General features: G+C 50.9%; 1 protein-coding gene across 3 annotated transcripts in view; it reads right to left on the bottom strand.

Annotated features, from left to right (window-relative positions):
* Positions 1-22,155, bottom strand: part of Fam178b (family with sequence similarity 178 member B) — an 86,113-nt gene extending 63,958 nt beyond the window's left edge. The window contains exons 1-6 of one of the 3 annotated variants that reach the window (XM_077794311.1): positions 22,037-22,140; positions 21,877-22,003; positions 20,662-20,723; positions 17,330-17,434; positions 9,025-9,177; positions 1,324-1,429 (exon numbers count right to left, since the gene is read on the bottom strand). In XM_077794311.1, the coding sequence (XP_077650437.1) occupies positions 1,324-1,429; positions 9,025-9,177; positions 17,330-17,434; positions 20,662-20,723; positions 21,877-22,003; positions 22,037-22,140 (657 nt within the window). Of the gene's footprint in view, positions 1-1,323; positions 1,430-9,024; positions 9,178-17,329; positions 17,435-20,661; positions 20,724-21,876 lie in introns of all 3 variants that reach the window. The other 2 variants (XM_026414086.2, XM_026414085.2) reach the window with 2 other exon arrangements.
* Positions 22,156-22,923: the final 768 nt, after the last annotated feature.

Raw genomic sequence — 22,923 nt, 5'->3', positions numbered from 1 at the left:
CAGGGCAGGGTGGTCTGTAGGACTTACTCATTTAACCTCCACACGGGACTATAGGCTCAGTATACGCACAGAGCTGATGCCAGGTGATTCACCCAAGGTGACACCCGCAAGGCAGTGCCAGAGCCTGCACTTCAGCTGTCGGCCACAAGGCTGAGTCCTCGACACGCCCCCACCCCGGCCTAGCAGAGGTGGGAAAAGAGGCGGGGAGGGTTCTTCCATCCAGCTGGCCGGCCGAGGCTGGGGGCTCAGAGCCTTGTGAGGACTGAGCCTTGTGGGAGGGTGCTCCACAGGGTGTCGGGGCCACACAGGGACCCTCTGTGGGTGCTGCCTTAGAGGGTCTCTTTGTGTCTCCCAATGCCCAATTGTCACTCTGTCACATACTGTGCAAGGAGCAGAGAGAAGCTGCGCAGACCGGGTCAGAGAATAATGACCACACTGTTCCCTGCTCTTCATCTGCCATCCCCCCAGGCCTGGGTTAGGGATGAGGGCAACTGCCACACACAAGGGCCCCAGGAGCTGGCACCCTTCTCCTCTGAGGCAGGGAGGAGCACCATGCAGGACCCCAGAGCAGCAGCGAGAGCTCTTTCTGGAAGGCGGCCAGGCTGACCGGGCTGAGGCGTTCCTTGAATAATCCACCCTCATGGTGGCTCTGATTTACAGCTGGGCTCCAGGCTCCAACTGGCAGCACTGGGACCAGCTGGAACTTGTGACCTGCCCATCCCCAGACAGGGACAGCTATGGGTGGGGCCTAAGGCCAGGCAGCATCCTCATGCCCTGCATTCAGATCTGGGTTGGCTCCAGGGTGCTCTAGTGCTTCTCCCTGACCCTCAGGGAGAAGGTCCCAAGCCCCTGGCAGAATGCATGCTCCCCTGAGGCCACACCTCCCAGCAGCCAGCAGGAAGGAGGAACTGGAGCAGGGGCAGCAGCTGCTCCTGGCTTTCCCAGCCACCCACTACTGCACTGCGGGACACGCAGACACTCAACACTCCCTCCCTCAAGGACCCTCGGCTCAGAATTCAAAGGGTGCTGCAGGGTTGGTGGCAAAGACAACACCCTGAGAGGCACACACTCTGACAGTATGGAGCCCAGGAAGTTGCCAGCTCTGCATGACAGCTGGGTCCCTGCATGGCCCAAACCTGGCATTGTCACGTTAGGTGAGGTGAGGACTCGCGCCCATCACCTTCTTCCCTCTTCTTGGACAGGACCAGCCTCATAGCACTCGTGGCAAGGCGAATTGAAGTGGCTGGTCCTTCCTGCCTGCTGGCCTATGGGCCACGAGGCTGCCGCGCTCCTGCCACCTGGTGGCACGTCTGTGTTCCTCACCTGGAACAGCCACTGGAGCAGAGGCACCGGGCAGTCAGAGGTGTGCAGGTACAGGTTGCTCAGGAGGCCATTGTGCAGGAAGGAGAGCTGTTGTGCCACTGGGGAGCTGTGGAGACAGAAGGGCGAGGTCAGGGGAGGCTCCATGCAGGCCCAGCAGATTCCTGCAGCAGAAGCCTGAGGGGCACCTGTCTTGGAGACTCTGGTCCCAGCTTTGCTGGGACGCCATGAGGCATGCTGGAGCACTAGGGACACAGGCTTTAGAGTCCATGACACTAGGTGCTGTCTGGAAAACCACCTCACCACCCCCACAATTGCCATCATCAGAACTACTTGCCTTTCTCCAGTGTTTTCCAAGGATACATCTCACTGTTTTATTTTATTTATTTTATTTTCTTAAAGATAGAGTGAGAGAGAGAGAGAGAATTTTAATATTTATTTTTTAGTTTTTTTTTGGTGGACACAACATCTTTGTTTATATGTGGTGCTGAGGATCGAACCTGGGCCGCCTGCATGCCAGGCAAGCACGCTACCGCTTGAGCCACATCCCCAGCCCCCACCTCACTGTTTTAAACACAGGAGTGGGCAGTACAGTCCACCCTTTCCATTTGATGGAGGGGAAAACTGAGGCATTTACCAGGGGTGGGGAAAGGATCTTGGTGAGGTGAGGCAAGAATGGAGGAGTCAGGCTTCTCCACCTGCGGCTCAGGGCTGCAGGGGGCAGGCAGGATTACCCACAGGCCTCCGGGTCCGGTTACACAGAGCATTTCCTCCCCATCTTGTATTTTTTTTTCCGACACAAAGGGGACACCTGAGGGGATGGGAAAATAACAGAGAGGGGCCCAGAATGGGGAAATTCTGGGAAGGAAATACCAAGTGAGGGTTCCCCAGAGAATTCTTTAGAAACTCCCTGTCCCTGGATCAGGGCATGACCTGCCAGTGCGTTCAGTGCCTTCCCACCAGGCCCCTCCCTTTAACTGGAGTCCTCAGAGCCAGACTGCTGATGTGGAGAGGAGCCCTGGAAAATCACCTTGACCTACAGGATTCTGGTCTCCACTGAATGGGCAGATGGACCTGATGTGGCCAGAGGTTCTCTGGTGGCAGATGCTTTGGAGGTCAATTTAGAGGGGCTGGCCACACTCTGGCACATTCCCCAAACTCCTGGTCACCCCCAGGCAGGCCAGGTCGGGGCAGGAGCTCCCACTCGCTGTATACTTGCTCCATTACTTTGTCTTTCTAGATAATGCCCCCAACGACTATGTGGATTCCAGGAAAACAAGAAAGTGATTTCATGTTTGTTCTTTTTGGTGGCCAGATCCACGCAGAGCACACTCAGATAGCATTTAATGTCATGACCCGAGATAGAATCATCCTCACTCAGCCCCCACCCCTTTGGAAAAGGACGTCATGCTTTCATCTGCCAGGAACAGAACACTCCAAAGCCAAGATTCCCCTCAGAGCCAAGATGCTGTCTCCCTGAGGATGTCCAGGCAATTTACAAATTGTATTTTTTTTTTTTTCAAAGTCATTTAAGTTCAGAGGAGAAAGAGGCTTTGTTCCTGTGGCCGTGAAGTTCAGGGCTCCCAAACACGTGCACACCCAGGGCTGCTGGGGCATGCTCTATGCTACCCCACGTGCCCAGTCACAGGGGTGCTTTGGCCAGCTGACCCCAAAGTGTACGGCATAAGCACAGGCCCTACAGCCTGAGTGCAGATGATACTAAGGGGTATCTGTAGGGATCTGCATGTTGGCAGAACCCTGCCGGAGGCCACACATTGAGGCACTTTGAGGAGAACTTTGAGGAGACTCTGGCTCTGCTCTCCTGCTGTGGGCTGGGGGTACCCTGCCAGTTTCTTGGAGAGGGAGCCAACAGTACAAGTCCCTGCTGGTTCGGGCCACACATTTCCAACTGCTGCACCGAGGGAGTGATCTCTTGGGTCGCAAAGTCTTCCTTCTGCTACACAGGCCTTGCAGAGCAGTTTCTGCCAGAGAAATGACAGATCTTTTGAGTTCACTGCTGTTGAGTTTGGTTTCATCTGTGAGATAAGAAACTAGACAGCCATGAAGGGCATATTCTGGCTCTGCCTTGGAACAAATGGCTTTCAAGGAATTCTGGTCCAGAAGTACACGAGATCACGAGGCGCGAGGTGAGAAACAGGCTGGACCCCAGAGTCAAGTGGGGCACCTGTTCAGCACAAGGGGAGTGCTGCCCACCCAGACAGCCCTGGGAGGGAGTCCTTCACAGCACAGGTAACTTTGGGCTTGACCCTGTGTGCACACTGCCCTGCCTCTGGGGCAGGAAGAAGGGGCCCCCCAGGCCAGCATCCAAGCAGAGAGATGAGGAAAAGGGAAGAGGTGTGGGGGGGTCTGCAGCAGAATCTCAAGAATCTTGGGTGACAGAATCAGGAGTTGTCAGATTTGAAAAAGCCAGTGTCATATCTCCACAACAAAAATGCTGATGCTGGGGGCCTGTAGGTGCCTCTGCCAACACTGAGGTCAAAAGTTATCCTGAGAATGCCAAAGGACCCTGGCGGAGAAGGGGAGGGACAGCAGATGGCATGCAGGCCCAGCTGAGTGTGAAGCCCCAGCTGTCACCCCAGAGGGTCCCAGTGAAGGGAGGTTCCCACGAGGGCCTCAGCTGTGTGTCCAGCCATAGCCAGGGCACTGCTAATCCCTAGTCATGATGGCAATGACAGAAGGCAGATGTCTCTCCCCATCACCGCCTGCTGGAACAGAAGGAAAAAAGGGGAGAAAATTGGCCCAAAGGGGAGGCCCTCAGGATGAGCATGGACCAAGTGGGGGACCAGCCCGGTTCTGCACACCAAGCTGCTGGAACAGAGCCTGAGCCTCCTTGGAATTTATGATCCTGATAATGTCCAAGGGAAGATTCTTCCAGCTTCTACCTCCTTGCCTATTTTATGGGCAGCAGTCCCAGTGGGCAGTCTCCAAATGCCTCACGAATCCCAAGTGATGGCAGGAGGATAAACACCAAGGGCAGTTATTTATATAGTATTGGTTTCTGGGCGCTCGCCAGGTTTTCAAAAGAAAGTTTAAGTAAATGCCTAAGCAGAATACAAACAACAACATAGCTGGCCTTCTCCTACACCCCTCTTCTGTTTCTTTCTTTCCTCTGTTTAAAGCTAAGACAGCCACCTGGTCAGAAGCCCAGGGCTCCCAGCACCAGCCCAGCTTGCTTTATTCATAACTAGGGGCATTTCCAGCCAGCAGGACTGAGCTGGTGGATCGCTACTCACAGCTCCAACCCTGGTGGCCCCTCCAGGAGGAGGAGGTGCTCGAATCAGAACAGGAGCCAGGGCTTCTGGGCCTCGGGAAGGTGCAGGTACACTCGGTGCCACCGAGGGTTAGGTGAGGAGACTGGACTCACCCCCCTGCTGCTTCTTCCTGTCTGCTGAAGTCCTCCCACAGGAATGCCCTGCCCCACGCCCACCCTCATGCCAGTAGTGGCAGATGTGCCCAGAGGACATGTGTGGACTCTAAGGAAAGCCTGTGAGCAAGCCGGCCAGGCAGGCCACCTCTCCCTTCCCGTGGAGCTGGAGCTCATTTCTGCTCTGATGCTCTGCACTAGGGAGAATCTGATTTGCTTTTGAATTGCTGTCAAGGAAGGAGGAAAAACTTCAGCTCCTGGAACTGGCTGACACCAACTGCTGTCATTAGGATATGTTACTTTGGTTCCAGGGAGTGACCCAAGGTCACACATTCAGCCACACAAACCTGTGCAGGCCACAGTCAGGGAGGCCTCTTGCACTCTGCTGCCCAGCCCACCTGCACCTGCTCTGTGACCCAAGGTGAACAGCTTGCTTGATCTGTGCTGGCATTTCCCACTTTGTTCAGAGAAAAGAAAGATATTTCTCCCTTCACAGAAGGGTAAGGAGAAGTGAATCTATTCCAAGAGGTGATTTAAAAAAAAATAACACTTTCTCTCCTTCCAATGATAAAAATTATACCTTCATTGTAGAAAGTTTGGAAAAGGCAGAGGCGTATAACTAGGAACATAAAATCTCCTGCCAGCTCACAAAGTGTGAACTCTCTGCACTGCAAGACCTGGTACCCTCTGGCTGAATATGGCAGGGTCCTGTTGGTCACTAGGACCTTTCCCATTCTGTGTCTGAATGAAGTTTTTGGTATAAACAGGAAATGAAAGATGACCCTAGGCTAAATGGTGACCTCCAGGAAGTGGCCCTTGCCCAGTGCCCTGCGAGAGCCACCGACAATGTCACATCCCAGTGTCACACAGCGGGCAGGGCATTCCTCCAGAAAGCCCTGTGCAGATTCCCAAAGCCACAGGATTGGAGGCTCATTAGCATATCTGAGGGAGGAGGGAAGCTGGGAGGCCACCTGGCCCTGTTTGGCAGCACTGGCTGATCCTGGGTCACCACTCCACATGGGGCTCATCTGTCAACACTTCCATCCACCAGCCAGTCCAGGACAGGAGACCTGCTGTGGGCACAGCCCGGGGGCTGAGGCAGGGAGGGAGCCTCCCTCTCTCCGCTGCCCTAGAGTCTGTATCTCTTCTTTCTCCAACTCCACTACCCTTCCTTCTTCTTTTTCCTTCAGTTTTTCTTTATCAGCTCTGTTAGGTCCTTTTTCCAGATCGTAATATGAACCCTGACCAATGCTCTTGCACACCCAATAATCTCACATAGCTGCCAGCAACACTCTAGACCTTCAGGCAAGTGCTTCTGTGAAAGAATATGCCCATCATGTGGCTTATAATGTGTGTGTCCAAAAGCCAGGAAAATGGTTAAGGTGTCCAGGTACCAGGGCAAAGCGGCATTACATTGTTTGCTGCAGTGCCTGGGCCAGCTCAGATGCTGATGGCAACAACCTATAAAATCATTGATAAGACAACTGAAGGCGCTGGGGTTAAAGCTCAGTGGTAGAGTGTTTGCCCCTCACATGTGAGGCATTGGGTTCAGTCTTCAGCACCACATAAAAATAAAGTAAATATATTTAAAAAAAAGACAACTGAAAAACAATTTTTTTTTTTGGTACCAGGAATTGAACTTGGGGCACTTAACTACTGAGCTACATCTCCAGCCCTTTTTTATTTTGAGATAGGGTCTCACTAAGTTGTTAGGGCCTCACAGATTTGCTGAGGCTGGCTTAGAACTTGTTATCCTCCTGCCTCAGCCTCCCGAGCAGCTGGGATTACACACTTGCATCACTTCACCTGGCAAGACACCTGACATCTTAATACTGACTGATACAAATGATAAGAAATTACTATTTTTAGGTGCAATAGTAGTATTAAAATTACATCTAAAAGTAGAGTGCTATATTCTAGAGACATAATCTGAAATATTTACAGATTAAATTATGTGTGTCTGAGATTTTCCTGGAAAGTAATCCTGGGGGAATGGTGTTGTTGGGTGGAGCAGAAAGGAAAAAGACTGGCTTTGAGCTAATCCGTGCTGAATTGACAGATGGATACATGGAGATAGGTTATGTTCTTCACTACTTTTACTCTTATTTACCTTTTAAAATTTTATTTTATAGAACCCAGGGCCTCACACATATTAGGCAAGGGCTCTACCACTGAGCTATATCCCCAGTTCTTTAAAAAGTTTTTTTAAATTTTGAGACAGGGTCTAAGTTGCCTAGGCTGACTTCAAACTTGCAATGCTCCTGCCTTAGTTTCCCAAGTAGCTAGGATTACAGGTGAATGCCACTGTTCATTCTACTTTTATATGTTTGCAATTTTCTACGATAAAAACTTTTAAAGGAGGGGCTGCAGTTGTGGCTCAGTGGTAAAGTGTTTGCCTGGCACGTATGAAGCACTGGGTTCAATTCTCAGCACCATGTAAAAATAAATAAATAAAATAAAGGTATAAAAATACAATAACATTAAGAAAAATTAAAAAAACTTTTAAAGGAAACATCAAAATATTAAGAATAATCTTTATGTTACAAAATATGATGAACTCAGAATTAATGAAATAAACCTAATGCCGTGGTTAGCACAGTGAGTGTGTATGCTAGAGGGTCGAGTTTTGGAAGCTTGGTCCCCAACATGGAGATGATAGGAGGTGTAGGGATGTTTCAGAGGTGGAGCCTCAAGTGGTCATTAGTGGATCCTTCCCTGAACTTTTCTTTGGCTTCCAGTCTGGCCCTGAGATCCTTCCCTCTCACAAACTCCTACCATGCAGTGCCACCTGCCATGAGATGATGCAACTATGGGCTCTCACCACTACTAGTGCTATGCTGTTTGGACTTTCAGCCTCCACCATGAGCTTTTTTCTTTATAAGTACCCAGCCTCAGGTATTTAGTTATTGTAATGGAAAATGAACTAACACTCATAAGAAAGCCCTGCATGGCTGGAAAAGAGAGTAAGATTCCTATGTTTAAGTCTTAATGTGGCCTAAGAGACCACAGAAGCAGTCCAACTTCTGTGCTCCTTACAGGTGGCCAATGGTGGCCCTTTTTACATTCCCTTGTCGTCCAACACAGCAGGGTACCCGGAAAACTACAATTGCACTGAATCCTGTGGACTTTTTCTTTCTCACAACTCTAAGTGTTGAACATTATTGTAGTAAATCATTTAAAAATCCTCTTAAAAAGCAATCTAGTAGGTGGTTATGTGTAATGGGGATACATTTACTCCCCAAAAGGAGAGGAACAAGACAGCTTCCTCCTGTTATCAGGTGTGCCCGTGGCTGGGGAAAAATTTCTGTGTTGGCATCCCACAGACCAAGGAGGTGCCACGTCTCTAGCAAATACAGTGCTCCCTCATTCCCATGGGGGGCATGTTCTAAGACCCCCAATGGGAGCCCAAAATGGTAGATAGTACCAAGCCCTACAATTTAGTACCTTTTCCAACTTCACTATACACTTAGCACACACTATGGCCCAAATTTTTGCAAGAAGAGGTGTGATGGCAAAGCTAGCAGAGTTCTGCTTCCTGGCTCCCTGGACTGGAGGTCTGGTTTACCTCTGCTCGCAGCACCCACAGCATATCACTTTTTTCTTCCCTTAACTCAAGAACTCTCACCTTTTCACTTAAAGGAAGTGCTTCACTGTTCCTGGGGCTCGTTTGAACTCCCAGCATCGCTGCTCTTGTGAAGCAGAGGTCACCTGAACATACCGGGACCCTGCAACAGCAGCTCTGAAGACAGTGACAGTTACAAGGACACTCATGGGCAACTGGAACACAGTGTGGATTCACCGGACAAGAGGGGATCCACACTGCAGTTGGAGCAGAGCAGGATGGCCTGAGACTCCATCATGCTGTTCACAATGGGACACAATTTAAATCAATGAACTTTTTATTTCTGGAATTTTCCATATAATATTTTCAGACCACAGTTGACCACAAGTAATTGAAACTGCAGAATGTGACGCTAAGGATAAGGGGGCCCTGCTGTGGATGGAAGCAACCATTACAGGCCCCCTATGGCCCAGAAACTGGTCCCAGGGCTGACTGAACCGTAAACCCCAGGCCCTGTATGCTGCGCCCCACTCACAGACTGTTTGTGCAATAGTGGAAGATTTTTTACAGTTTGTGCTAAATTAATAAATTTTTTAAGTAGACAGGCATGACTATGTCACTGATATCCCTAAAAGAGCACACAGCCATTGATCAAAACATGGCTCTGGATGACCTCTTTTGGGGTGTCCCTTACCCTTACCCCTGGGCTCTAGAGGGAGGGGGCCTGGCGAGGCTTTGCCCCCACCAACACACTTACCTGAGAAACAGTTCTTCAAGGTGGTTGTGTGGCTTTAGATGTGAGGAGTCCAGAATGCAGGGCAGGGGGTGACGCCTAGGCAGAAACACAGTCTCACCTGGATGCACAGGTGGGATGACTTGCAGGGACACGGAGAACCTCTCCACCAGCATCCTGGAGAGGCAAGGGGAGGGGAGCAGGGGTCAGAGGCACATCTGGGCTTGGAGCATGGAGGGAAGGATGGATGGCCCAGGGGTGCCCCCTGTAGACCAGAGGGACAGCACTACCTGCTGATGAAGGAAGGGCCATGTACCTGTAGACATGGAGCCCTCACTAGCCTGCTCTATCAGAACACCAATTCAGGGCCAGGGGATGGGAAGCTAGCACCGGTTCCACCCAGGAGCTCTGCTCAGGTCAACTTTCACTGCATGTTTTCAAGGCCAGGTTTGAAGGGTGCATCAGCATTGGCCAACCAAGAGAAGTGTAAACTCACTGCAGTATTCACTGGCTAGGGGAGGGACCCACAACAGAGCAGCCCACACAGTGCGAACAGGGAGAGCGGGCAGAAGGGCTGGTGCAGCCAAGGCCAGGGAGAATGTCCTGGGAGGGCTGAGGAAGCAGTGGCCCAGGGGCCACAGCGGCTGGGTGGAAGCACAGGACAGCAGGAGGGCATCAAGGCCAGCTGCCAGGCCTGGATTCTCCCCTGACTCCAGCTAAACGCAGAGCCTGCCTACCCCTGCCAAGTGTCTGATTTAGTAGATCGGAGTTGTGCCCATGAACAGGGAAGGAAAAGGGAAGAGGGGACCCTCTGAAATAGGGATGGGAAAAGGAAGGCTTTCAGATGGTTCCCAACAGTGAGCTAAATCTCTACATGACAGATTGGCATGGACACCTGACTACTGTACACTGGTGGGTAGAAACAGCAAGCTGCAGAACAGGGTGTGTGTGTGTGTGTGTGTGTGTGTGTGTGTATGTGTGCGCATGGTCATACCCCTTGCCCCTGTGGAATATGCTCCCAGACCCCCAGTGGATGCCTGGAACCTTACTTATATAGTATCGAACGCTATAGCTTGTTTTTTCCATAAATAAGCACTTATCACACACCGTGGCTGTAATCTATGCAGTTTGAGGTGTGAAAGCAAAACTATTAATTTCACAGATTCATTCTTCCATTCCAGATCTTGGCAACACAGAAAATAATTTTTCTTTCCTTATTGGGAATGCTCATTCTCTCACTTAAAGGAATCACTTTATACTATCTCCTTGGCATATCTGATTAGCTGGCATCACTACTCTGAAGTTTGGGGCTGCTGTTAAATAAAATTAGGGTTACTTGAACACAAGCACTACAATACTGTGACAGTCAATCAGATAATCCAGTTCTTAACTAATTGGTGAGTAGTGTATACAGTGTGGATACATTAGACAAGGGGATGATTCATGTCCTGAGCAAGATGGAGCAGGATGTCATGAGATTTCCTCACCCTGCTTAGAATGATGTGCAACTTAAAACTGAATTGTTTATTTTGGGAACTTTCTAGTTAATATTTTCAGAGAGAAGTTGACTATGGGCAAGTACTGACACTATGGAAGGTGAAACATGGGTAAGGGGGGAATATCTACATGTTTGTATACAAGAATACAAATCTACTCAGACATACAAGACATACCCCACTGTGGTCTAGAACAATCATCCCTAGGGGACAGGATCAGGGTGAGGAGAGAGAAGAGTAGACATGTTCTGTTTACTTCATATATGATAGTTCTGCTTAATGTTGTAGTAACATAATATACATTTAACAACAATAAAACGAAATAAGCTGTATACACTGCTTTCCCTCTTCTCTCCAGAAGACAGCCCTTGCCCAGCCAGGTTCCCAGCTAGGCCTGCTGTCTGAGACAGCAAACTTAGGAACAGCTCAGGGGCTCATCAGGATTTGGGACACCCACAGCTTCCACTGGAGGTGAGTGCGAAGCCTGCAGCCTGCTGGCCAGCCATGCACACCTGTCTCCCTCTCAGCCCAAGTGGCCCCAGGTAAGGCCCCACCTACATCCCAGGGCTCTGCTGAGAATGAAATGGGACAATGAATGGGACCACTGACGGGACAGGAAGATCTGATCTGAAGGTTTTTAGAAACCATCTCAACACATTACCATGCAAGGGCTGAGGTTGTGGTTTAGTGGTAGAGCGCTTGACTCGAACTTGTGAGGCACTGGGTTCAATTCTCAGCACTACATATAAATGAATAAAATAAAGCTCCAGCAACAACTTAAAAATAAAAAGCTGCCATGCAAGTGGTAAAATGAGTTCTTGCTTATGTCTTTGCCATCAGACTTTTATGAGTATCTACTGTAGCTTATATTGCTTTTATAGTCAGGAAAAATATGCAAATTATTAAAAGTTCTGTAAGAATTGGGCACATTTGTGAAGGGGGCCTAGCCCTGTCCCCAAAACCAAAGGGATTTTTGTGATGTTGACTATAATGTATGCACATTATTAGCCATTCTGAGACGACAATTACACATCTAATTGAGGATTTCCTGTGTAGCCTGGAGCTGGCAATAAAGGATGATGCTGTGTTTTAAATATCCACCCCCTAAGCCCCCACCACCCCCTGCTGCCCTGGCACACACTTAGGTCTTTTAACTTGAAGAAAGAATTTAGGATGTCATCCCTTCCAGACACAGGCCATTCCCAGGCCATGAGCAGACATGCTCAGGATCTTGGTGTCCTTTCTGGGACAGGCAATTGTGGCAATCCTAATCGCCTTGTCTGGCTGGGGCCTGGCCCCACCTCAGCTGCACCCCATCCAGACTCACAGCCTGTCCCCTGGCCCCACCACTTCCTGGGCCTCTTCAGAGACAGAATAGGCCGCTGGGCTTTGTAATGAGTTGCCTTTTTTCTTTTTTAGGCATCAGGTTGAACAGTCCCATCAGAATGATCCCACATCAAAACAACCACCTCAAAGTGACTGTTGTCAAAGAGGCATTCTCAAAGCACCACTGGAAAACGTCACGAGCCCAGAGAACCAGCAGTGATTTCAAAGCCAGGAGTATCTCCTGCTTTAAGCTGACTACACAGATAACTCCCTTTCTAAAGTGAGGAACTGTGAAACCTCCAAGCCCTGACCTACAGCATCCTAGATGTGGTCAGAGGGAACAATGGCAACAGTTATTCTTGCTACAGAGATTTTACAAAGGTTTTGAGAGGGTCCATTCAGAGCCTTTGTAAACTCTGAATGGAACCTCTCAAAACCTATCTATCCAGCAAGTGGGAAGCCAGAAGCCCAATCCATGCCTCAGCTCACAGAGAAGATGGCCCTGGTCACGTGGGGTACCACAAGGCCTTCTTGAGAGGGAAGCCCTGAATTTGCTGGGATATCAGGCAGCACCAGCTCCTGCCCTCCTGGAATTCAAGGGGGCACTTCTCGGCAGCCCTGCCCTGTATCTCCTGCACTGTGCAAGAAGCTCTGCCTGATTATCTGGGACAATGGTTCCAATCCCAATGAGTTCCCAGACTTCCCACCATCCAGACAAGCCCAGGGGCGCCCGGACACAACCTTTCGCTGTTCTTGCTTTTAGCCACTCCCTTCTATTTTCATTGGAAGGTCTTTAGCCAAGTGGTGTGACCTTGCAACAGATGATGTCTGACAGGGTCACAATGGTCACAGCTGCCCAAGTTGTTCAAAAATCTTCAGACAGCTTTTTGTCTCCCTTCCTCAACTCAGCTGAAACCACAGATCTGCACTTGCACCTGCACAGGTGACTGTCTGATGGGTGACCTTTGACATCAGAGGGCTGCAAACTCCACACTCAGAGCAGCTAATGCAGCCATTTTCTGAACATGGGTCCCATGAAGAAATGGGTAGCTGATGGTACCTGCACGGACTGTGGATGGTTCACTTTCCCTGCCTCCCATCACTGCCCTACTGCTCCAGTCTCTCAGATCACTCTTTTTCTATCCATAAATACCCCTAAACCCTACCCCTGGGGGAGGTGGACTTCAGCGGGGCTCCTCATGTGTGAACCTGGGACTGCCTTCTGAATAAACTCCTTCTCTTTTGCAAAACCCATTGCTTCGGTGGCTGGCATACTGGGTGGCAGGCAGAATGGGCCTTCCTGGGTAACAGCAGGTCCTCCTAAGCGAGGCCAGGCTGGCCACGCCAGCATGCACAGGCCCACGCGCCGATCTGTTGTCTGTGGCAGTTTTCACCCAACAACAGCAGAGTCCAGCCTCTGCTACAGAGAATCACAGGCTTAAAGTTACATTGACTCCACAAACTTCACAGTAAGAATCTGCTGATATTTGGTCTAGTGCAGAGGTGATTATCAGAAAATGTCGAAAAAAAGACAAATGGCCAGCCATGGTGTTGCTCATGATCTTTTTTTTTTTTTTTTTTTGTACCAGGGACTGAACTCAGGGGTGCTTAACCATGCAGCCACATCCCCAGCACTCCTTATATTTTATTTTGAGACAGGGTCTTGCTAAGTTGCTTAGGGCCTCACTAAGTTGCTGAAGTTGGCTTTGAACTTGTGATCCTCCTGCCTTAGCCTCCTAAGCTGCTGGGATTATAGGCATGTGCACAGCCTTACAATAACCTTTGAGCAATCAGAATGGTGTGAATTCTTTGGGGATCCTAAGAGAAAGGCTCTGAGGACATGTACATTTTATATCACTCAACAACCCCTTCGGAAATGGACACATAACAGCCTGGACCAGTGCTAAAGCATACTCAGGCTCAGGGGGAAAAAAAAAAGCCTGGATAGCACTCAGCCAGACCAATGGCAGGGGTTACTCTAGGGCACAGGGATCCTGAAGACCCCCTCCACCCCAACTTCAATGCCCCCTCTCCCACAGCATTCCCATTAGCACAGAAACATGCCGTTATTTTCCCCAAGAAAGAAAGAAGCCAACCAACTAATCAAACAACCCACCAACGTACCTTGACCCCACTTCCTCCAGCCACTGCCCATCTCACTTTCCTGTCCTCTCCCCTGTCCTCCATGAATCTATTCCAGTCAGGCCTGACCCCAGCAGCCCACCAGAGCTGCTCTTGTCAAGGTCACCATGACCACTATTTTGCTAAATGCAATGGTCATTTCTTAATCGCCCTGATTTGACCACTGGTTGCCAGTACTTGGCAGCTGGTTTCCCTCCAGACCACACAGCGTCCTCTTCTGCTCTTGCTGATGGCCTCTAGGTGCTCAGGGCCCTGATCTTCTCAGGTACTTGTTCCCTGGGGTACTAGTTCTCATCCAGCTTCGAGGCAGCAAATGCCACCTCCACACAGAACTCCCAGGCTCATGCTCCAAGCCACCTGCCTGATCTTGCCCCTAGGATTCCCCAAGTGAATTATTATTATTTTTTTTTTAAAGAGAGAGCGAGAGGGGCTGGAGATGTGGCTCAAGCGGTAGCGCGCTCGCCTGGCATGCGTGCGGCCCGGGTTCGATCCTCAGCACCACATACAAACAAAGATGTTGTGTCCGCCGAGAACTAAAAAAAATAAATATTAAAAATTCTCTCTCTCTCTCTCCTCTCTCACTCTCTCTTTAAAAAAAAAAAAAGAGAGAGAGAGCGAGAGATAGAGCAGTAGAGAGAGAGAATTTTTTTAATATTTATTTTTTAGTTTTTGGCAGACCCAACATCTTTGTTTGTATGTGGTGCTGAGGATCGAACCTGGGCCTCACGCATGCCAGGCGAGCGTGCTACCGCTTGAGCCACATCCCCAGCCCCTCCCCAAGTGAATTCTTGACCTCATGTCCAACCCCAACCTATCCTGTGGTCACTTAAGTCTTCCCATTTAAAGATACTCCTAACCTCTAGCTGTTGGGGCCAAACACTTGGGGTTCCCTTCTAGATTCCCTCCTTTTGCCATATCCTTAATCTAGCCTGTCAGCAAATTCTCTCAGTTCTATCTTGAAAACATATCCAGAACTTTCCTGCACCTCCCCACCCACAGTTCTCGTCCATGTTTACTAGTTCTAAACTCCCTCCCTGAGGAAGAGCACGGAAGCTAGAATTTTTCTTCCCTAAGGTATCCCCCAAGGACCAAAGAAACACCGATCTTCCCTGCCCCAGCTGGCCACAGAGATATTCTGTGACCTCCTTTGTCTGATCAGAGGTCATAAGACCCTCGTGGCTCCTGAGGGTCCTGCCCACACCCTGGAGAAAGGCAGCTGACCGCACAGCCCTCGCTGGGCTTCCCCACCTGGTCTGTCAGAAATCTTGTCTATGCCATGAAGCTTCCAGAAAACCCAGAAGACGAGGGTCCAGAGAGCTTCTGGAGGGCTGAACGTGTGGAGGGAGGTCCCTGGAGGGCAGCTGCCCAGGGAGGGCTGGATGCTGCGCCTGCCCCAACCTCACTCAGTACCTCTTCAACTGCATCCTTTTTAACATCTTCACAGTAAACTGGGCAACACACATTTCTCTGAGTTCCGTGAGCCACCAGCAAGTCAAGCCAAACCCAAGGAGGGCTTGCGGGAAGCCTGACTTATGCCCAGTCACTGGGGGACAGTGCAGCAGCCAGCGTTGCGATGGCACAGGTGCGCAAGCAGTCCTATGGCTGAGCCCTCCCCTTGTGGGACCCTTGTGGCCACTATCTCTGGGTAGGTGGAGTCAGAGCTGAGTTGGCCTGAGGGCACCCTGTGGGGTCTCTGCCTTTGGGGCGGGGAGGGCAGTCACATCTCCTGAGCTGATTGCAGTGACAACAGAAGGGAAGGATGCTTATGCTTTAGTTTTCCCAGCACACCCTCATTGCTCTCTCCCTGCTGCCCTTGCCTGTCCTCACAGCCCACCCAACAGAGTAGCCACAGGTGCCTCCTCTGGATGCACGTCACATCAGCTGTAGCAGCTCACGGGGGGGGGGGGAGAAGAGTTGTGAAGCGGGTGCCCACCACCGGCCTCCCCAACCTCCTGGCCCCCACCCACTGCTCCCAACATGCTAGGAGCACTCCCACCACAGGCCCGAGCTGCTCTCCCCTCTCAGAGGTCTCCTAAAAGCCACCTTCTCATGGGAAGACTTCTGCGCCTGCCTCCTCCAAACCCCCGTTTGGCCTCTGTGCGCCCCCTCTCCTGAGCACTTGTCACGGCTGCATTTACCTTGTTCACTGTTCCTCTCCCTACCCTGACTCCAGCGTCATCAGGGCAGACAACAGGCCGGTTTCACTCCTGCTACATCCTCAGGATCTAGCCGCCTGGCACAGTTGGCACTCTATAAACATCTGTTGGATGAATGTGTGAGTGGATGGACAAATGGGTGGATGAATGGTGTGACAGACTGAATGTGTCTCTCCAAAATTCAGATGTTGGAATCCCAACTCTCAAGGTAACTGGGAGATGGGGCCTGTGGGAGGTGATCAGATCATGAGTTTGGGGCCGCTGTGAACAGGACTAGTGAGAGCTCTCTAGCCCTCTTCTGCTAAGTGAGGACTCAGGACATCAGTGCTCTGCAGCTTGGAAGAGGGCCCCTGTGCAGCCTGAGCATCCGGGCACCCTGGTCTTGGACTCCCAGTCTCCAGAGCTTGAGAAACATTTCTGTTCTTCACAAGTCACCTAGTCCATGGTGCTCTGCCACGGCAGCTCAAAAAAATAAGGCAGATAGAAAACAGTAGACCCTAAAGACGGATTCAAGCCTGGCACAGTGGCACACGTCTATAATCCCAGCAGTTAGGGAGGCTGAGGCAGGAGGATCATGAGTTCAAAGCCAGCCTCAGCAACAATTTAGTCAGGCCCTAAGCAACTTAGCGAGATCCTGTCTCTAATAAAATATAAAAAGTGCTAGGGAAGTGTCTCAGTGGTTACGTGCCTGTGTGTTCAATCCCCAGTATGGAAAAAAAAAAAAGAAAGAAAGAAAAAGGATTCAACTGTGGTCTTCAGGCATCTCCAAGACCCAGACCCTGTTGTACAAATGAATTCAGATCTCCCTCCAGCCAACAGCACAATTAAACCAGGGCCAACACAGCCTTGACCCAGATGAAAGCACTGACAAAGTCACTTTCTTTCCCCAGACAGGAAGATTTAAAAAAAAAAAAAAAAGTCATGTGGCCATAATCCCCCTGAAAGGCAGTTTTCAGTTATGTGGTTTCGTGTAGCTATTTTCCAAAGAGATCTGGTTTCGTGAACTTGGACAGTTAACTGGGCTGTGTTTCATGATCTGTGTCCTCTAAGCCCAGACTGGACCCTGATGCCCACTAGCTGATCAGATATTTCTTGAATCAATGAATGAATGTGGCTATAAAAGTAGGATTCTGCTTTAGAGCTCATGAACGGCCTACAAATTGCTGGTTGAAATTCTGACCACACCTGCAGGAGGCCCCGGCCTGGCACCTGTGTTCGGGAGTGAGTGGCACTTCGTCTTCACGGAGATCCGAGGTGAAGTCTGGGTGGTGCTGCAGCAGCAGCTTCTCCCGCTCCTGCTCCCAGGCCTGCTCCCTGTGGGGAAAAAGCCAGAGCCTGTCACCAGGCTGTAAGCACCCCTATACACCTACAAGGCTAGGAAGCAGAGGCCGATTCACCCTGGTCTCCCTGCAGGAAGGCACCCGGGTCTGAGTTTGGAGGGTGTGGGAGTCACTGCATCCACGCACTGTGCTGCCTCCAGTGAGAAGAGATGAGTTGATAGGCCTGAAGGAAGATGGGTTCCGACACTCAATGTTATGTGTAGCTTCGTGGACATTGTTTTGGAGTTCACTCTTTTTTTTTTTTTAAACACACTAGGCCTGAACCTGGCTCTTCTGCTCCCACAGGTCCAGCTGCACAGCCGGGCAGGACCACGCCCTGGGCTCCTTGGTGTCCCTGACTCACTGTCTGGCTCTCCAGTCACAGATAGCAAGAGCCCTCCAGCCCCTGCTCACTCCCTGTGTCTCCCAACCCTTTGTCCCTTGTCCTGCAGTAGCCTGGAGCCCTGTTTACTTCCAACCAGTTGTGACCACAGGCCCCTTGTGTGCACCATTATCTTGCTGGGGCACTGACTCCATGCTGTGGTTTGATTATGACTTGGCTCCAACAAAACTCATGCTAAAATCTGAAGGCCAGAGCGATAGTACTGAGAGGTGGAGGCCCTGTGAGAGGTGCTAGTCAAGGGGGTATGGCCTCTGAAAGACTAAGCTCTTCTTGGCTCTCACGGGAGCTCTGCCCCTTTTCTCTTCTGTGTGGCCCCCACCTTCTCGCCACACATGCAGCAGCACGAGGCTCTCACCAGATGCTGGCAGGTGCTTGTGGACCTCCAGTGCTTCAAGCCAAAATACCCTGGTCTTTACAATCACCCCATCTCAGCTATTCTACTCCTACAACAGAAAATGGCCCAAGACATTCCCTAACCACCCTGCAAACCCTGAGTGTAAGGTTTGTCCTGCAGCTTCCACTGTCCATGCCTCCCCAGCCCCACTCTAGCCCCTCCAAGTACCTGCCAGGAGATCCCAGGTGAAGTCAGGGTGGTGCTGTAGCAGCAGCATGGGCTATCAGGTACCGTGGGCTATCAGTTCTGAAATATTCTCTCTCCAAACCAGGCCTGTCTCTTGCGCTCAGATCCTTCTATTACCACTAACTAGATGATTTCCAGCTGAGTGTGATATGGCCAGGTGTGCCTTCCTCTTTCCCACAAAGGCCCCCAACTTCCTGGCTACTCAGGCCACAGAGCCATCAGAGGTCCCTCACGCTCCTCCCAGGGTTTCCTGATGTGAGCCACCAGTTCTCCAAAGGCTACCAGAATGTTCTTTTTTAAACATATCTGTGCCTGCTTAAAATTCTCCCACGGTTCAACCTGTGCTTACAAGCCATCCAGCCCCCTTGCTACCTCATCCTGCCTCCTTCCTCCCACTCCTCAATGAGGAGACTCTTATCCTTGCTGGCCAGGAGCAGCCTGGCCTGTCCCACCTGCCTTTACACAGGGCTTATCCTTCCCAAACAAAACTTACTATCCTGCAAGGGTCAAGGACAAGAACATCTCCAGGAAGCCTTTCCTGACCTCCAGATTAAGTAAGCAGTGCTCTTTTGGGCCCCCCATAGTAGCTCCAGAGACTAGGAAATACCACATCCATTCTGTTCCATTTCCAGGTGAACAGGCGCTCCACATGCCCAGTGCCTGGCCCAGGCCCAGTGCTTGGTGTGCCATGCACTGAAAATATCCACGCCTCGGCCCACCCATTCATGAAGCTCTAAACCCCAGGGTTGCTGAATTTGGAGTAAGGAAATAATTAAAGCTAAATGAGGTCACAGGGTGGGACCCTGGTCCAATAGAATTAGTGTCCTTATAACAAGAGGAACCAGAGAGCTTGCTTTCTCTGCAACATGACGACATGGCAAGAAGGTGGCTGTCTGTAAAACAGGAACAACCTGAATCAGTAACCCAACTGGCCAGAGTCTTGATCTTGAACTTCCCACTTGAAATAACTGCCTGTTGTTGAAAGGCCCCCAAGTGTGCTACTGAACAGGCCGGAAAAGAGCAAGAATCTCCCACTGCTAGGCACACTGACAGCCAGGTATGGGTTCTCTACAAGCATTCACTTTCCTGTCGATATTTTCAAGTATCTATGAATTCAGGGCCCAGTGCTCGGCACCATGGAAATACATAGACACGGCTCCTTCCCTGACCTGCCATCTGGTTGGGTGGAAATACTCAGGTTCAGGAAGCTAAACAAAAGTCAGAGGAGCTGGGAGGAGGGAGGAAGGCCGACTCTGTGGGTGGGGGCCAGAAAAGGACAAAGGCAGAGAAAGCAGTAATCAGTCTCACATGTGTGTTTAACGCCCACCTGTAGGCAAGAAGGCAGAGCGAAGAACTTGGGAAAATCAAGTCTCCAGCCTGAGTGCCCAGTGGAGCCATGAGGCCAGAGCCCTAAGCATGAACTGCCCCGTCTACACTAAGCTTCTGCAGACGCAACCCAACCACACACACTGAGGAAACACGACCCAACAGCAGGAGAGGGGACAGAGAAGAATTAGGTCACACGAGCATCTGCTCACATGCCATCAAAGAGTAGCCTGGGAAGATGACCCCAGCACAGGAGCAGCTGCTGAGGCCGCTCCCAGCATGAGAGAGGGTCTACTCCGGCCAGCAGGTCCAGCCTTTCCACCCCACGGGCTCTCCAAGGCCAGCCGACCTCCCCAGCTGGCATTCAGCCAACAGCAACAGCGGCTGGTCCCAACGCCACTGAACCTCCCTGATGCATCTGCGATCCTCATCAGCCAGGGATCCTGCCTCTAGAAGCTGCTGAAGACAGAGGGTGGGAAAGCCAGCCACAAGTGATCCAGAACCACCTGCGACAAGGTGTGGCTCCACTGTGAGAGGGCAGGTGTGAGCAGCCAGCCTGCGAGGGGAAAGCGAGCTTCCATGCTGGGGCGGGACAGGGCAGGGGAAGTGCTGCCCAGCATGACTCCTGAGGCCACAGGCACAGTTGTCCATTTTCCACTCCCTACTAACTGAACACCTCCAGTCTTTGGGCATAAGGAAGCCAAGAAACACCTGGACAAGGGTGCTGTCCATGGTGGGGGGTGAGGCGCCCTGCTCAGAGATGCCACCCTTGGCACAGCTCCACTCCACTTGCTGGTTATGAATCTGTGCACATGGGCGCACTGTGTCTGTTCAGGGAAGCCTGCTTCATTCAGACGGATTTGCTCTGAGTGCTATAGTGCTGCCAACCCCACAGACATGCCCCTCCACTCACCTCTTCTCCTGCAGTAAGTAGTCCAAGCTGTTGACATAGCGCTCTGAGCCCCCAGAGGCAAACTGGAGAGAGAGAACGTGGGGACGGGAAGAAAGGAAGACAAAGACACAAGGGGACAAGTTAAGCTCTTATTTATTTTGCTTCCTTTTCTGAACAGATAATATACTCACATGGTGAAAAAAATAAAAAAGCACAATGGCATTCAACAACATGCCTCCCAGTCACCTATCCCAGCCTTCCAGGCCCCTCCCTACACAGGTGGGCATTTCTTGAATGCTTTTAGAGACATTTTACACAAAGACAAGAACAACAACAATTCATCATAGATATCTCCTCTTAACACAACACTATAACCCTATCTTGCACTTGGTTCTTTTCAATTAAAAATACATCTTGTTTGAGAGGCTGAGGCAGGAGGTTCACAAGTTCAAAGCTAGCCTCAGCAAAATCAAGGTGCTAAGCAACTCAGTAACCAGGCTCTGTCTGTAAATAAAATACAAAATAGGGCTGGGAATGTGGCTCAGAGTTGGGTGCCTGAGTTCAATCCCTGATACCTTCCCCACAAAAAATACACCTTGAGAGTCATTCCAAATCAATATCAAAGAGATTTGTGGTGCTTGTGTAACACTTTTGGGATATTATGATGTATTTTATTAGCTCCCTAGGGGTGGACATTCAGGTTACTGACAATCTTAGGCTATGGCAAACAAGTGCTGCCCTATTCTTAGAGAATGGTCTCTGGATCCATGTGATCTTAAAGGTCCCCACACACTGTTTACACAAGGACTTTATTCCCTTTCTGAAATTCATCACTGAGGTTTTCATTAGGAATCCCATTGCTGGACCAGGGTCAGCCGGACTCTCTGGGCTCAACCGAACCCAGACCCCAGCACTGAGATCCTTGCTTGCTCCAGGGCCATATCCTAACCTTAGCCATGAAGGTCTTGAGGAGCTTCTGTGCAGAAATGGCACTGTGTCAGCAGAAATTAGAAGCAGAACAAAGAGAAGAGGTGCAGCCTGGCCTTAGGGCCCCAGGGTGGGGTATGTGGCAGAGCAGGGACGTCAAGGGGAGGGGGCTAAAGGAGGCTATGGGTATAGTCGAGGAAGGGGTAGGCAGAGAGGAGGGGCATGGAGTAGGGAACTGAAATGGGTGGCTGAAGAAGGACAGCAAAGACAGGAGACCAAAAAGTGGCTGCCACCTACCGAAGCGTGAACATCTGTCTCTGGAGTCACGGCCTGCTGGTTTGGGCCTGCCATATTCCAGAACAGCTCCTCCAGTGAGCCCAGGCCCTCCTTGGGGTCAAAGCCCAGGGGGTCCTGCGCCAACTCCTTGGGCAGTCTTCTCAGGCCCTGAGGACCTGAAGCACCCACCCACCTTTGGCCCGGGGTATCCCGGTGGGTCTGCAGTAGCCTCGGGTTTAGGAACTCTACTGGTGGTGGACTCCAGTCAGTGGGGAACATGTCCCCGCTGGTCTGCATCTTGCGCTTCTTGGGTGACTTGGGAGTTGGAGCCAAGGTGGGGCTGCAGAGCCGTCGGGAGGGGCGGAGGAGCCCCTGGCCCAGGGGATGGTCCAAAAAGCTGTGATTCAGGTTAGGCAAGAAGATGGGCATGACAGTGGCTGCCTGGACCCCTGTGGATAAGACGAAGCCTGAGATGTCCAGTCTGCCTGCCATCATCCCAGACACAAAGCCAGGCTGAGGAGAGGGCAGCCTGGGATTTGCCACAGGTAGGATGCAAGGGAAATCCCCAGCCAGGGCTTTCCATCCCCCATGGGTGCCACCCTGAGTAGGGCTCTACCCTGCAAGACAGGGACACCTACCTTCTCTCCAAGGAAGGGCTAGCACAGTCTTCTGGGACCTGGCCATCTTCCAACTGTGGGACACTCTGTCCTGGAAGGAACCCTGTCAGGTGAGGCAAACCCCCAGGAGAAAGCTAAGGCTCTGCTCCCTGCATTACCCAGAGAGGCCGCCTGGCCAGAGGTGCCTGGGAAGGACTCTTTCTTCAAGTCCCCCTCACAACAGAGCACTGGGACACCACCAAGGCCAGGTGACTGTGGTGGTGGGGGTGTGACATGACTTCTCATTTCAAGGACATGATGGGCAAGTGTAAGAACATTAACCTGTTTAAAAACCTGCATAAAACTAAAGCCAGTACCACGCAACAGGAAAGCCATGTTCTGAGATGGTGTAACAGTGTCCCTTCATCTTCTGAATCAGACCTCTTTACTCTAAGGTTTATTTATTTATTTTTTTATGTTTTTT

The sequence above is a fragment of the Urocitellus parryii genome (genome assembly GCF_045843805.1).
Source record: "Urocitellus parryii isolate mUroPar1 chromosome 12 unlocalized genomic scaffold, mUroPar1.hap1 SUPER_12_unloc_3, whole genome shotgun sequence".
In the NCBI taxonomy this organism is placed as follows: Eukaryota; Metazoa; Chordata; class Mammalia; order Rodentia; family Sciuridae; genus Urocitellus; species Urocitellus parryii.
This window is presented reverse-complemented; position numbering and strand designations above follow the sequence as displayed.